This window comes from Nansenia antarctica, assembly GCF_963989245.1.
Source record: "Nansenia antarctica genome assembly, chromosome: 4".
Taxonomy (NCBI): Eukaryota; Metazoa; Chordata; class Actinopteri; order Argentiniformes; family Microstomatidae; genus Nansenia; species Nansenia antarctica.
Genome location: NC_137689.1, coordinates 66970845 through 66987466, shown reverse-complemented (window position 1 = coordinate 66987466; position 16622 = coordinate 66970845). Strand labels below are relative to the sequence as shown.

Genomic DNA, 16622 nt, shown 5'->3' with positions numbered 1-16622 from the left:
AAGCTCTGAAAGTCACGCTATGCTAAGCTATCTCTCGCCTCATCCAGAACCATTTACCTCAGAGGCAGTGCTAGACTGATATAGCTGGATGCAGCTTCTCCAGCGTTAACAACAACCCTCCTATATCCTTCCACCAGCTCTATCTCCCACCTTATCTGAGTTGATGAATGCACTATAACCTTTAACCGCTCACACTGATGTTTAGCGTTAGTGTTTGCTAATGCTTTTCTTGCCCTGCGTATATATATATTTATATATATATATATATAAAACAAAACATGACGTGCCTTCGCACTGGCTCTCGATAACACTCTACTAAGGACTTACTTACTAACTTGTGCTTTATACACCTATATCATTAACCAAAATGTGCTATAACCTGGTTTCTCATTTATTTAACCCATCTGAAAATCATGTCGGAAGAATCTTAAAATTAAAAGGCTGAAAGTGTGTGCGTGTGTGCGTGCGTGGGTGCGTGTGCGTGCGTCTGTATGTGTATGCGAAGTGTTGTAAGAGTTTCTATGTACATAGTGCGAGATGCCACTTCACTTCAACTGTCCGTTTGGTTTTGAAGTTCTTTATTTATTTCCGTGTGTCAGAACTTTGCTGGCTCAGCTGTTCAAAATGTATGTTTTATATTTTTACTGAAGCACAGCATGATTAAGTCTACTTAAGTCTTTCCTTCACAATAAACAATGGGCAACAAACAAAAAAACAACAACAACATTTGCATCATTTCATCCGGGGACAGCCAGTCTTCCTAGCTATGTTGGAATCTTCATTGTTTTTGTCCTATTTCCCTCCCCCTCCGTCCTCCTACCTTTCCCCCTCCATCCTCCCCCCATCCTCCCCCACGGTGTCCCAATCACCTCCACTGCTGTTGATTAAGCTGAAAGAGATTGGATGTCCAGGACCAAATAACCCCACAGTGCTGTTCAGGGCCTGTGCTCCTCCTTTCTCCTTTCCACGACGCGGCCAGGATAGGGGGTTGGGCTGGAGGGAGGGAGGGAGGGAGGGAGGAGGTTGAGGAAGTGTGAGGCTGCAGTGGGAGCTTGCTGGTAATTGAAAAGCTGGGGACGCTCGGCGGTCTTGCACCGTGTGACCTCTAATTGAGAGCCCTCCGATTGATTTCTTGAGCGTGAGAGAGAGAAGGAGTGGGGGTGTGAGCGGGTGGAGGAAAGGGGGGGAGGGGGAGGCGTGTGCTGGCTGGCTGGTTGGCTGGGGTGTGGGTGTGGGGGGGGGCAGGCAAGGCAGAATGAGATGAGAGAATGAACGAGTGTCCAGGACACTGTGGAGTGACTGCCTGGCAGGGCAGGTGGTGGAGAGAGAGGTAGAGAGAGGATGGAGATGAGAGGAACAGGGGGAACAATAGAGATGTGATTGAGAAGGAGAAGAGTAAAAGGGAGATGTCAGATCAAGTTTACCTGTGATGGTTTATCATATCTGAATGATCCATTCTTCATTCAACAACCTTTGTGCTCCATTCATAATAAGCACTTGTCCTGTCCCCTTCTGTGCTGTTTTGAATGGGTTTCAACCACTGGAATTTCTCTCTGCGATGATACTGTGATATGTACTGTAATCTTCCAACTTGAATGTTGGATGGATGTCCAGCAAAACCATCCACATTCTAACCATATGCCAATACAGCTCTGTTTAAGATGGCCTACTTACTGTATCTGTTTGATCTATCTTACTTTTTTTATTTTTTATTATTACAATTGGAACAGCCTCCAATTGAACTGCTTTCGCTGTGAGTGAGGTTTCTTGTGAGTTTTCAGTTGTGAAGGGCTGAGCCAGGTTGCCAGGTCAGAGTTCTGAAGAGCTGAGCCAGGTTGCCAGGTCAAAGTTCTGAAGGGCTGAGCCAGGTTGCCAGGTCAAAGTTCTGAAGGGCTGAGCCAGGTTGCCAGGTCAAAGTTCTGAAGGGCTGAGCCAGGTTGCCAGGTCAAAGTTCTGAAGGGCTGAGCCAGGTTGCCTCATGTGAACCTCTCTTTCGCTGCATACATAGCCAGGTAGAGGAGTGTTGGTTAAGGGTCATTACACTGAAGTAGTAGAAAAGACAGGACGGACATTTGTTCAATTCCTCAATACTGAGAATGTTATGTACAAATATATCCTGTACATATGTACGGTAATGTATTCTGTGTTCTTTGAAAATAAACGTTTGATGCAGTTTTGATGCGTATTTAGTTGTGTTATGCCTTTTGGTTTACAATCCTTCAAGTCAAGTAAACTGAGATGAGGGATCGACTAGCATTGGTAGTAGTCATTTTTGGAAAATGAGGAGGACACTTGTGCTTCAAGGTGAAATCATCCAATGCAGTCTTTAAATGTCAGATAAAATGGATGGGTGGTTGCATGGTAATTACCTCTATAGTGTGGGTAATAATTTGAGAAAAATGGTTTCAATTACTTTCTTTACCAAGGGGCTATGGTTGCTGACTTGCAGAGACAGACACAAAGAGCCAATATAGTTGAATGCTCTGGCCAGAGTGTATATTTCCTAATTGCCCAAGTTATTCACGACATATAACAACCACTTCTTTACAGCATAAGAGGCTTGGGCTTAAGCATGTGATTGGACCGGGCCAGTGTCCGTATAGAAAATGAACCTATGAGCCGCTGCCTCCTTTTTTTTGATATTCAACGGCCTAAACCTTGGCGGCCCACCTGCCACCGGGCATGTCAGAACCAACAAGAACCTGAACCTATGAATTTTACCTGTACATTAGATTCTGTACAAGATGCTGTACAAAGACATTCTTTTTTTCTTTTTCACAACTTTGTTTATTGAAGTTTTCATGACAGTACAAAATCAGCAGTAGGTCAAACTGTACATACTGTATATACGCTAGACATATTGCACATACCTACATATATGTAGTCAAAATAGAAGTCTATTGAACGTAGACTACAGTAAATAAATCACACACACAAAAATAAAATAAAAATAGCTAGGACACATGGCCAATTGAAAACACATTGATTGTATAATTAGGACAAGGATTATACAGGAGAAATAAAGAAATAAAATAAAATAAGAAACAAACATTGGGTTACACTTCACCATACATGTAGATAGATTATCCCAACCAGATACTAGGATAAAGGTGATTATTGCTTATTGGGTGTCAATTGAAACGACCCCATGTTTTATCAAATCTAGCTGTTGATAAATTCTGATTCTGATTCTCTTGGACCCCTGGTCTGGGATAGGTGATATAGAAAAAATAAAATGTTTTTTTCTTCGAAAGATTACACAAATCCACTGTAGGTCCTGACAAGTCATTATGATAATGATATAATATACTCTACAGTATATGCATAGAGTGTTGTATGGGTGTAATCCATAATAAACATCTGTTAAAAGGTAGAAGGTAAACTTCTTTAGCAGAAGTACAATGCCTTAAATTCAGCTGACGGCAAATATTTCAGACCTGGATCAAAATCATGTCAAATACTAGCACTTTTTTTTACTATTCCAACCGGAACTCAACTCTTTGGCATGCATTTTACCCATGTCTGGCACATGTCTAATATCTATATGATATGACTTCATCCATACCCGTGGCTGCCTATTGGTGTCTTGCAAAATAGTCATTGGATCGGGATCTGAGACGGCATGGCCAACCAAGGTGGGCCCGAACACGTGGGCTAGGTTGGTGACATCCATCTTTGTGTCAACTACACACTGGGCCACCCTGCAAGGAGTAGAAGTTTCGGCTGTGAGTTTAACCATTTACAAAATAAGATAAAAAACAACTTTGTTCCTAAAAGCAGAACATGGAGTGACCATGAGGGAAAATGCTGACCTCTTAAGGTGGATCATCAAAAAGGCCAGAGTGTCTCTGTTGGGTTGAGGCAGCTCACTGATGGTCTGGTATATCATTGCAAGGCTATTGTCATCATCTTTGATTTCTGTGGGCAAGGAGTGGAATTAATTTAACTTGCATGCAATAACGATAGTACAAGGCCACGATAAGTTCTGCACGTTTCCACAAAGCTCTACCAAAGGGTTACAAAAATGAAAGGAAAACCCACTATGTTTGCAATGGAACATGCATGCACATGTGCTTAGGCGGTAACTACTATGGTATGGACCAACCTGCTGCCTCCATGAAGGTGCGGTTGAGGCGGAAGGTGAGCAGTGGCTCTGGCAGTTTCCTCAGGAAGTGTTTGAGGAGACCTGTGATGGAGTTGATGTCCTCCACCTTGCAGAGGGGCGGCACCGTCTTTGTCCTCAGGAACTTCTCCTTCAGCTTCTTCACCGTACGCTCGGCGCCCGAAACACGGTACAGACCCGTCTGGGGACGAGGCGATGAAAGAGAAACAAAAAGAAGAGTGTGATTTAGTGAATACACTGAATACACTGATACACATTGAAATAAAGTTGATTCTGTATGAAAGGGAATGCCAAAGAGTAAGGGGAAAAGAGCTATAATATCTATGCAACAACGATGCATTGACAATGTTAGTCAGATATGTCAATTGTGCTGACATTTGTAAAGCCCATCTATGTTCCTATTAACCATTTGATGACTGGTTAAAATGACGACTGACCTCGTGCATCCCCCTGTGTTCAATCTCCTTGACACAGTCCACCACTAATGCCGGGATCATGGGAGAGACGGTTGGAGCGTAGTCTGCCAGGGTGGCCTACACATGGGAGAAACATACATAGTTTGTCTAAGATCTTGGACACCACAGTAATAGAGCAAGACATACAACTATACCCAGGTAAAAACAAAGGCTGAAGGTGAGGGAAATATGGAGCTCTGATCAGTTTAAGTAATTGATGCCTTGACTAGGGTTGGACGGTATCACATTTTTGACACCGTTAAACCTTCCCCAAGTTTAACTGCGGTATACAGTATTACCACGGGATTAAAAATCACATGGATTGATTTGTGATCAAATCACAAAACCTGCACACAGCCGTGTCAAGATTTGTTGGGTCTCCCTTGTCATTCAGTCGGAACCCAAAATGTTGCCAAATTGCAGCAGTTGCAATTTCTTTAGGCACTAACTATGTTGTGCTCGCCATCTGTCTTTCTAATACTCTCGTCTGAGGAAAAGCTGTCTTTGCTGTCTCTTAATTTGACAAATGACATTGTTTACAAAACGTTCTGTCATCACTACATGACAAAACAAGATGATGAGATTAAACAGTACAACAGTGTAACAGACAATAACAGTCTGTATAACAGTGTTACAAGACAATAACAAACAACCTGAACAAAACAAAAAACTGCTTACAGGTTTGTCTTTTCCTCGACCCCTTCTAATGGCTCTCCAAAGACCACAGAACCATCCACATCCTTTCTTCTTCCCTTTCACCATAGGAGACTTTACCAGGCTGGTGTCAATCACTACAGCAGGCTTGATGTCCTGGTTAGGCTGAAGCAGGCTGAGGAATGCATTGGACTGGATATCCTCACTTGCCTGGAGAAGGCTAATGTCTATCATTGTAGGCTTTAGGGTGGCCATGACCTTAGAAAGACAATGCAGAAAAAAACCTTTACAGAACAGCTATGAACTGGACATTCCAGTGACTGGTTGTAAAATACATGAATAAAGTATTAATAAAGATAATAAAGATCTAAAATGAGAATAACAGTACAACAGAGAGGGACAGTAGGAGCACTGCTTACAGGTTTGTCAGGCTTGAGGTCCTGGTTTGAGTTGACCAGGCTGGTTTCAGTCACTGCTGGCTTCAGGTCTGGAATAGGCTGAAGCAGGCTGGCTACAGAAGACATGACCTCCTCACCAGACAGAAGCAGGCTGGCTACAGAAGACATGACCTCCTCACCAGACAGAAGCAGGCTGGCTACAGAAGACATGATCTCCTCACTAGACAGAAGCAGGCTGGCGTCAACCACTGCAGAAGGCTTGAGGTCCTCACCAGGGTGGACCAGGCTGGTATGAACTGGACATTCCAGTGACTGGTTGTAAAATAAATGAATAAAGTATTAATAAAGATAATAAAGATCAAAAATGAGAATAACAGTACAACAGTGTACCAGAGAGGGACAGTAGGAGCACTGCTTACAGGTTTGTCAGGCTTGAGGTCCTGGTTTGAGTTGACCAGGCTGGTGTCAGTCACTGCTGGCTTCAGGTCCTGGCTAGGCTGAAGCAGGCTGGCTACAGAAGGCATGGCCTCCTCACCAGACAGAAGCAGGCTGGCGTCAACCACTGCAGAAGGCTTGAGGTCCTCACCAGGGTTGACCAGGCTGGTAACAGAACCGCTCTGCTCTTGTTCCTCTTCTATCTCTGGCAGGAGTTGAAGAGTAGCTGAGTCCATTTTAAACATGGGCTCCCACACCATGCTGTCAAGGCCTGCCACATCTGAGGCTCCGGATTGTGACCAGGGACCCCAAGCATGTGATGGCGACGGCGTGCTTGGGGTCTCGTCCCCACGGGTGGGCGTGTTCTCGTCCACCTCCTCCATGTGCACAATGCCGGAGGAGGATCGGCAGTGGTGGTCGTCAGAGGGGGAGGCGGGGGAGGAGGCGGTGGGGGAGGCCGGGGGGGAGGGGGGGTCGGGCTGGAGGACGGAGATAGCTGAGCGGAGGCAGTTGAGCCACTGCTGCTTGTGGAAGACGTCGTTCCCCTGGAGGGTGTGAGACTGACCCTGGGACGGGTCCTGGAAACGCACCCGGAAGATGTTCTTGGCTTTGTCTGCGTTGCTGAAGGCCCCTCTGAAGGACCCCCCCATCCTGACGTCCCCGTCCTGCAGGTCGTCCAGGACCAGCTCCTGGACCGCGATGGGCTGGTGGTACACCTGGAACACCTGCCGCTCGTTCCTGGTCACCGGCCGCGTCATCACCAGAACCTCGTTGAACAGGAACACGTGTAGCTTCGTGCCGCTCTTGTTCCGGAGCTCTCCGTGGCAGAGCAGACTGTTGCATTGTGGGATGCGGGGGTGCCTCTGCCTCTCCTCCAGGTACTCCAGCTGGGCGGAGTAGAAGCGGCACTCAGACTCCCCCTTCCTGCTGTTGATGTCTGACAGCACGCCCTGGATGATGCTGATCGCCTGCTCCAGGAGGAGGGTGTCTGGGTGGTCGGCCGGCGTGTGTCTGAGGATCTCCTTCAGCAGAAGCGGGTACTTGACCAGGCGGGAGCGCGGGATGTCCAGGAAGCTCCAGAGGTCCAACTTCCTGCTGAAGGGCGACTCCAGACAGCGCTGCAGGAAGTCCTGCACCCGGTGGTCCTGCTTCTTCTTGTCCAGCAGAGCCTTGGCCGCAAGCTGGTTACTGCAGTACTCCCTGTACGCATTCATCCCTGGGAGCCAGCTGACTACGATCTGCTCGACCTCCCCCACGGTCCCGTCAGGGCGCGTGGCCCGGCCCAGCTGGGCCAGCAGGTCCTCGTGCAGCGGGATGTAGGCGTCCAGCTCCCCGAAGATCTGGCTCAGCTCCTCCTCCGACATGATGGACAGCTTCAGCATGGGGTGGTGGTACGCCTTGCGTGCGAGTTGGAGATCTTCAATCAAGTACTTTTCTCCGCGAGACAGCTCAAATATGGCCTCCTGCCTCTTGATCTCCTTGGTGGAGAAGGTTCCCTTCTGGCTGACGTCCAGCGTCTCGGACCACAGCGTGCTGTTCCTGCGCTTGGGGGGGGTGGGGGCCGCGGCCTTGCTTGGGGGTGGGGTCGGGGCCGCCGAGGCTTTGCTACAGGGCTTCTGGGGGGCCGCCGCGCTCGGAGACTTGCCACCATCGCCCCGGAAGGACATGGACTGGATGGTCTGTCCGAACCGCCGGACGGCCCCATTCCTGGGAGAGAAGATGTTGGCTAAGGACGTCACCCTGCGTAGAGGACGGACACGCTTGGTGCTGGGTTCCTCTGACTCCTTGTTGGCCTGGTTCTGGTAGTCGATGGTCTGTAAGGTCCGTTTAATCGGTACCAGGCTACCCAGTTCATAATTGGATTGGAGGCTGGTGGCCAGAATGGGGGCTGAGGATCACAACAGATTTTTGTCTCTGAAGACAACAATATTTGACAACAAACATATCCTTTCCCCCTCTCAGAACTCTTAAAAACTACATAAAGTATTTTAAAAGCCATTAATATTAAACCCTACACCAATGAATTAGATATATAACAGTATTTGTTTCTTGAATTGCTTGGAAACAAGAAAAACAGTATGTGATTTGAGCCAATTTCACCTATATTTCAATGATATCCCCATGCACCAAGGTTTACATTTTCAATACAAGACTGCATTTTAAAACTACAATTTAAATTATAGGCATGAGGTCCTCACCAGGGTTGACCAGGCTGGTAACAGAACCGCTCTGCTCTTGTTCCTCTTCTATCTCTGGCAGGAGTTGAAGAGTAGCTGAGTCCATTTTAAACATGGGCTCCCACACCATGCTGTCAAGGCCTGCCACATCTGAGGCTCCGGATTGTGACCAGGGACCCCAAGCATGTGATGGCGACGGCGTGCTTGGGGTCTCGTCCCCACGGGTGGGCGTGTTCTCGTCCACCTCCTCCATGTGCACAATGCCGGAGGAGGATCGGCAGTGGTGGTCGTCAGAGGGGGAGGCGGGGGAGGAGGCGGTGGGGGAGGCCGGGGGGGAGGGGGGGTCGGGCTGGAGGACGGAGATAGCTGAGCGGAGGCAGTTGAGCCACTGCTGCTTGTGGAAGACGTCGTTCCCCTGGAGGGTGTGAGACTGACCCTGGGACGGGTCCTGGAAACGCACCCGGAAGATGTTCTTGGCTTTGTCTGCGTTGCTGAAGGCCCCTCTGAAGGACCCCCCCATCCTGACGTCCCCGTCCTGCAGGTCGTCCAGGACCAGCTCCTGGACCGCGATGGGCTGGTGGTACACCTGGAACACCTGCCGCTCGTTCCTGGTCACCGGCCGCGTCATCACCAGAACCTCGTTGAACAGGAACACGTGTAGCTTCGTGCCGCTCTTGTTCCGGAGCTCTCCGTGGCAGAGCAGACTGTTGCATTGTGGGATGCGGGGGTGCCTCTGCCTCTCCTCCAGGTACTCCAGCTGGGCGGAGTAGAAGCGGCACTCAGACTCCCCCTTCCTGCTGTTGATGTCTGACAGCACGCCCTGGATGATGCTGATCGCCTGCTCCAGGAGGAGGGTGTCTGGGTGGTCGGCCGGCGTGTGTCTGAGGATCTCCTTCAGCAGAAGCGGGTACTTGACCAGGCGGGAGCGCGGGATGTCCAGGAAGCTCCAGAGGTCCAACTTCCTGCTGAAGGGCGACTCCAGACAGCGCTGCAGGAAGTCCTGCACCCGGTGGTCCTGCTTCTTCTTGTCCAGCAGAGCCTTGGCCGCAAGCTGGTTACTGCAGTACTCCCTGTACGCATTCATCCCTGGGAGCCAGCTGACTACGATCTGCCCGACCTCCCCCACGGTCCCGTCAGGGCGCGTGGCCCGGCCCAGCTGGGCCAGCAGGTCCTCGTGCAGCGGGATGTAGGCGTCCAGCTCCCCGAAGATCTGGCTCAGCTCCTCCTCCGACATGATGGACAGCTTCAGCATGGGGTGGTGGTACGCCTTGCGTGCGAGTTGGAGATCCTCAATCAAGTACTTTTCTCCGCGAGACAGCTCAAATATGGCCTCCTGCCTCTTGATCTCCTTGGTGGAGAAGGTTCCCTTCTGGCTGACGTCCAGCGTCTCGGACCACAGCGTGCTGTTCCTGCGCTTGGGGGGGGTGGGGGCCGCGGCCTTGCTTGGGGGTGGGGTCGGGGCCGCCGAGGCTTTGCTACAGGGCTTCTGGGGGGCCGCCGCGCTCGGAGACTTGCCACCATCGCCCCGGAAGGACATGGACTGGATGGTCTGTCCGAACCGCCGGACGGCCCCATTCCTGGGAGAGAAGATGTTGGCTAAGGACGTCACCCTGCGTAGAGGACGGACACGCTTGGTGCTGGGTTCCTCTGACTCCTTGTTGGCCTGGTTCTGGTAGTCGATGGTCTGTAAGGTCCGTTTAATCGGTACCAGGCTACCCAGTTCATAATTGGATTGGAGGCTGGTGGCCAGAATGGGGGCTGAGGATCACAACAGATTTTTGTCTCTGAAGACAACAATATTTGACAACAAACATATCCTTTCCCCCTCTCAGAACTCTTAAAAACTACATAAAGTATTTTAAAAGCCATTAATATTAAACCCTACACCAATGAATTAGATATATAACAGTATTTGTTTCTTGAATTGCTTGGAAACAAGAAAAACAGTATGTGATTTGAGCCAATTTCACCTATATTTCAATGATATCCCCATGCACCAAGGTTTACATTTTCAATACAAGACTGCATTTTAAAACTACAATTTAAATTATAGGCATGAGGTCCTCACCAGGGTTGACCAGGCTGGTAACAGAACCGCTCTGCTCTTGTTCCTCTTCTATCTCTGGCAGGAGTTGAAGAGTAGCTGAGTCCATTTTAAACATGGGCTCCCACACCATGCTGTCAAGGCCTGCCACATCTGAGGCTCCGGATTGTGACCAGGGACCCCAAGCATGTGATGGCGACGGCGTGCTTGGGGTCTCGTCCCCACGGGTGGGCGTGTTCTCGTCCACCTCCTCCATGTGCACAATGCCGGAGGAGGATCGGCAGTGGTGGTCGTCAGAGGGGGAGGCGGGGGAGGAGGCGGTGGGGGAGGCCGGGGGGGAGGGGGGGTCGGGCTGGAGGACGGAGATAGCTGAGCGGAGGCAGTTGAGCCACTGCTGCTTGTGGAAGACGTCGTTCCCCTGGAGGGTGTGAGACTGACCCTGGGACGGGTCCTGGAAACGCACCCGGAAGATGTTCTTGGCTTTGTCTGCGTTGCTGAAGGCCCCTCTGAAGGACCCCCCCATCCTGACGTCCCCGTCCTGCAGGTCGTCCAGGACCAGCTCCTGGACCGCGATGGGCTGGTGGTACACCTGGAACACCTGCCGCTCGTTCCTGGTCACCGGCCGCGTCATCACCAGAACCTCGTTGAACAGGAACACGTGTAGCTTCGTGCCGCTCTTGTTCCGGAGCTCTCCGTGGCAGAGCAGACTGTTGCATTGTGGGATGCGGGGGTGCCTCTGCCTCTCCTCCAGGTACTCCAGCTGGGCGGAGTAGAAGCGGCACTCAGACTCCCCCTTCCTGCTGTTGATGTCTGACAGCACGCCCTGGATGATGCTGATCGCCTGCTCCAGGAGGAGGGTGTCTGGGTGGTCGGCCGGCGTGTGTCTGAGGATCTCCTTCAGCAGAAGCGGGTACTTGACCAGGCGGGAGCGCGGGATGTCCAGGAAGCTCCAGAGGTCCAACTTCCTGCTGAAGGGCGACTCCAGACAGCGCTGCAGGAAGTCCTGCACCCGGTGGTCCTGCTTCTTCTTGTCCAGCAGAGCCTTGGCCGCAAGCTGGTTACTGCAGTACTCCCTGTACGCATTCATCCCTGGGAGCCAGCTGACTACGATCTGCCCGACCTCCCCCACGGTCCCGTCAGGGCGCGTGGCCCGGCCCAGCTGGGCCAGCAGGTCCTCGTGCAGCGGGATGTAGGCGTCCAGCTCCCCGAAGATCTGGCTCAGCTCCTCCTCCGACATGATGGACAGCTTCAGCATGGGGTGGTGGTACGCCTTGCGTGCGAGTTGGAGATCCTCAATCAAGTACTTTTCTCCGCGAGACAGCTCAAATATGGCCTCCTGCCTCTTGATCTCCTTGGTGGAGAAGGTTCCCTTCTGGCTGACGTCCAGCGTCTCGGACCACAGCGTGCTGTTCCTGCGCTTGGGGGGGGTGGGGGCCGCGGCCTTGCTTGGGGGTGGGGTCGGGGCCGCCGAGGCTTTGCTACAGGGCTTCTGGGGGGCCGCCGCGCTCGGAGACTTGCCACCATCGCCCCGGAAGGACATGGACTGGATGGTCTGTCCGAACCGCCGGACGGCCCCATTCCTGGGAGAGAAGATGTTGGCTAAGGACGTCACCCTGCGTAGAGGACGGACACGCTTGGTGCTGGGTTCCTCTGACTCCTTGTTGGCCTGGTTCTGGTAGTCGATGGTCTGTAAGGTCCGTTTAATCGGTACCAGGCTACCCAGTTCATAATTGGATTGGAGGCTGGTGGCCAGAATGGGGGCTGAGGATCACAACAGATTTTTGTCTCTGAAGACAACAATATTTGACAACAAACATATCCTTTCCCCCTCTCAGAACTCTTAAAAACTACATAAAGTATTTTAAAAGCCATTAATATTAAACCCTACACCAATGAATTAGATATATAACAGTATTTGTTTCTTGAATTGCTTGGAAACAAGAAAAACAGTATGTGATTTGAGCCAATTTCACCTATATTTCAATGATATCCCCATGCACCAAGGTTTACATTTTCAATACAAGACTGCATTTTAAAACTACAATTTAAATTATAGGCATGAGGTCCTCACCAGGGTTGACCAGGCTGGTAACAGAACCGCTCTGCTCTTGTTCCTCTTCTATCTCTGGCAGGAGTTGAAGAGTAGCTGAGTCCATTTTAAACATGGGCTCCCACACCATGCTGTCAAGGCCTGCCACATCTGAGGCTCCGGATTGTGACCAGGGACCCCAAGCATGTGATGGCGACGGCGTGCTTGGGGTCTCGTCCCCACGGGTGGGCGTGTTCTCGTCCACCTCCTCCATGTGCACAATGCCGGAGGAGGATCGGCAGTGGTGGTCGTCAGAGGGGGAGGCGGGGGAGGAGGCGGTGGGGGAGGCCGGGGGGGAGGGGGGGTCGGGCTGGAGGACGGAGATAGCTGAGCGGAGGCAGTTGAGCCACTGCTGCTTGTGGAAGACGTCGTTCCCCTGGAGGGTGTGAGACTGACCCTGGGACGGGTCCTGGAAACGCACCCGGAAGATGTTCTTGGCTTTGTCTGCGTTGCTGAAGGCCCCTCTGAAGGACCCCCCCATCCTGACGTCCCCGTCCTGCAGGTCGTCCAGGACCAGCTCCTGGACCGCGATGGGCTGGTGGTACACCTGGAACACCTGCCGCTCGTTCCTGGTCACCGGCCGCGTCATCACCAGAACCTCGTTGAACAGGAACACGTGTAGCTTCGTGCCGCTCTTGTTCCGGAGCTCTCCGTGGCAGAGCAGACTGTTGCATTGTGGGATGCGGGGGTGCCTCTGCCTCTCCTCCAGGTACTCCAGCTGGGCGGAGTAGAAGCGGCACTCAGACTCCCCCTTCCTGCTGTTGATGTCTGACAGCACGCCCTGGATGATGCTGATCGCCTGCTCCAGGAGGAGGGTGTCTGGGTGGTCGGCCGGCGTGTGTCTGAGGATCTCCTTCAGCAGAAGCGGGTACTTGACCAGGCGGGAGCGCGGGATGTCCAGGAAGCTCCAGAGGTCCAACTTCCTGCTGAAGGGCGACTCCAGACAGCGCTGCAGGAAGTCCTGCACCCGGTGGTCCTGCTTCTTCTTGTCCAGCAGAGCCTTGGCCGCAAGCTGGTTACTGCAGTACTCCCTGTACGCATTCATCCCTGGGAGCCAGCTGACTACGATCTGCCCGACCTCCCCCACGGTCCCGTCAGGGCGCGTGGCCCGGCCCAGCTGGGCCAGCAGGTCCTCGTGCAGCGGGATGTAGGCGTCCAGCTCCCCGAAGATCTGGCTCAGCTCCTCCTCCGACATGATGGACAGCTTCAGCATGGGGTGGTGGTACGCCTTGCGTGCGAGTTGGAGATCCTCAATCAAGTACTTTTCTCCGCGAGACAGCTCAAATATGGCCTCCTGCCTCTTGATCTCCTTGGTGGAGAAGGTTCCCTTCTGGCTGACGTCCAGCGTCTCGGACCACAGCGTGCTGTTCCTGCGCTTGGGGGGGGTGGGGGCCGCGGCCTTGCTTGGGGGTGGGGTCGGGGCCGCCGAGGCTTTGCTACAGGGCTTCTGGGGGGCCGCCGCGCTCGGAGACTTGCCACCATCGCCCCGGAAGGACATGGACTGGATGGTCTGTCCGAACCGCCGGACGGCCCCATTCCTGGGAGAGAAGATGTTGGCTAAGGACGTCACCCTGCGTAGAGGACGGACACGCTTGGTGCTGGGTTCCTCTGACTCCTTGTTGGCCTGGTTCTGGTAGTCGATGGTCTGTAAGGTCCGTTTAATCGGTACCAGGCTACCCAGTTCATAATTGGATTGGAGGCTGGTGGCCAGAATGGGGGCTGAGGATCACAACAGATTTTTGTCTCTGAAGACAACAATATTTGACAACAAACATATCCTTTCCCCCTCTCAGAACTCTTAAAAACTACATAAAGTATTTTAAAAGCCATTAATAATAAACCCTACACCAATGAATTAGATATATAACAGTATTTGTTTCTTGAATTGCTTGGAAACAAGAAAAACAGTATGTGATTTGAGCCAATTTCACCTATATTTCAATGATATCCCCATGCACCAAGGTTTACATTTTCAATACAAGACTGCATTTTAAAACTACAATTTAAATTATAGGCATGAGGTCCTCACCAGGGTTGACCAGGCTGGTAACAGAACCGCTCTGCTCTTGTTCCTCTTCTATCTCTAGCAGGAGTTGAAGAGTAGCTGAGTCCATTTTAAACATGGGCTCCCACACCATGCTGTCATGGCCTGCCACATCTGAGGCTCCGGATTGGAGGCTGGTGACCAGGCTGGTATGAACTGGACATTCCAGTGACTGGTTGTAAAATAAATGAATAAAGTATTAATAAAGATAATAAAGATCAAAAATTAGAATAACAGTACAACAGTGTACCAGAGAGGGACAGTAGGAGCACTGCTTACAGGTTTGTCAGGCTTGAGGTCCTGGTTTGAGTTGACCAGGCTGGTGTCAGTCACTGCTGGCTTCAGGTCCTGGCTAGGCTGAAGCAGGCTGGCTACAGAAGGCATGGCCTCCTCACCAGACAGAAGCAGGCTGGCGTCAACCACTGCAGAAGGCTTGAGGTCCTCACCAGGGTTGACCAGGCTGGTAACAGAACCGCTCTGCTCTTGTTCCTCCAAAGTATTTGTTTCTTGTATTGCTTGGTAACAAGAAAAACTGTATACTTTGATTTGAGCCAATTTCACCTATATTTCAATGATATCCCCATGCCCCAAGATTTACATTTTCAATACAAGACTGCATTTTAAAACTACAATTTAAATTATAATTTCGTATTCTCACCTGGAAAGTAATGGTAGTCCATTTTCGTCCGTAATTAATATTCCAAAATATAAGGTTATCACTGTGTGACTGTCTTGATCGCAAGCAAAGAAGAACTAAATTATGGAGTTCTTCAGAAGTTATAAGAATGTGTTTGTATAGTGATGCTGTCATTGTGATGCTGTATCGAAGAGATGGATTCGGATTCTTCGTAACTCTTAGTAACCACTTCCTAAATTCTATATGGGACACATTTAGCTACAGTAAAAGAAGTCTTAGCAAAATTGCTTTTAAAAGAAGGTATTATACAAATGATGTTGTTGGCCCACACATTCAGACATAATGGGCTTTAAAAACGCCGTTCCTACTGTGACTTGCGAAATGGAAAATGATATATTGTAGAGATATTTTACGTCCCAATATTGAATAGGCTATAGTATTCAATAACATCCGTTAGCTATTTTATCTTCATGTCTTTATAAACTAAGAATGTCTACTTAAGAATTGCATACGAGGCAAGTGCACGTTTGGGTGAAAAATGTCAGTGCGTAAAAAGAGCGGACAAGGGTCGTGCGCACTGGGCCCAGTATTGCGCGCCTGTTTGCTTTCGAATGAATTGCTTTCGGACAGAAGGCTGAATACATGCCGTTTCGTTGAGAAACCTCCATCCGTACCAGCCAGTCTCGGATCCAGTCTCTTTCAGACAGGGGTGTTTGGAAAACTAGAGCTGCAGCTACTTTCCCAAACTCTTTGTCACTGTATGCAAGTCTCTCTAAGATGTCATGCTTTTGGTCTTTAACCAAGTTGGGAGACGTTGTTTTCAAAGGCAATGTTTCCTTCTCTATGTCTGAACTCATGCTCCAGTGAAAACGGGCCACAGTAAAAAATAGCTGGCCACCTATTGTCCTGGTCATGGTCTAATATTTCTTTCAAAATGACTTTAAGATCGTCCACAGACTCTGGACAGGAATCAAAGTTTATCTACCTTATCATGCTGGTTTGGACAAAGACACAACATTTAATTGCATCCATTGTTCTGTGCAAGATTTTTTTTTTTTGAAAATGCTGCCCAATAAGAAATATTGATATTTTCACTGTGGTGATATGTGATGAAAGGTTATTGTAGCTGGCGGTGGTTGGAACGGACTTGTGTCGTAGTTAAAAAGCGCTTCTGCATCATCCAGGGCAGTGTCAACAGAGATAGGGCAATATGCCTCATAGCATCATTGCCTAAGTGATATTTGGGCCAAATTGAGATATCTGCCTAACTCTACTCTCCTAACACTGCTGATTCACTGCGCATTATTGCCTACGCTATCGGCCTATCAGAATGCTTGTTACATTACAAAATCAACACAGCTTTACCTCATTCGATTTGTGTGTTCTCTTATCTTTCCCATGTTGATGTATGAATATGGGAATATGGCATCTGTGTCACCTCATATTAATACCCCAGTGAAACAGGAAGTCATGGATTACTGCTTGAAAGAAAAACTCTCTGATCAACAGACAGTAAAATATAAATGGAAAAAATGCTTCAGTTACATTTTGTTCATAAGAATTTCT

At 50.1% G+C, this 16622-nt stretch overlaps 2 protein-coding genes across 2 annotated transcripts in view; one reads left to right on the top strand and one right to left on the bottom strand.

Annotated features, from left to right (window-relative positions):
- fech (ferrochelatase) overlaps nt 1–604 on the top strand; it is a 13048-nt gene extending 12444 nt beyond the window's left edge. The window contains exon 11 of the mRNA XM_080529943.1: nt 1–604. This exon is cut by the window's left edge and continues 669 nt beyond it. The gene's annotated coding sequence lies outside the window, so the exon portion shown is untranslated.
- A 3484-nt stretch (nt 605–4088) lies between these two features.
- Nucleotides 4089–14513, bottom strand: LOC308156285 (uncharacterized protein; the record flags this gene model as incomplete). The annotated part of the gene is made up of 7 exons (XM_080529630.1): nt 4089–4304; nt 4561–4656; nt 6050–7953; nt 8264–10000; nt 10311–12047; nt 12358–14094; nt 14405–14513. The coding sequence occupies 7 exons, from the start codon at nt 14511–14513 to the stop codon at nt 4089–4091; spliced, it is 7536 nt and encodes a 2511-aa protein (XP_080385756.1).
- Nucleotides 14514–16622: the final 2109 nt, after the last annotated feature.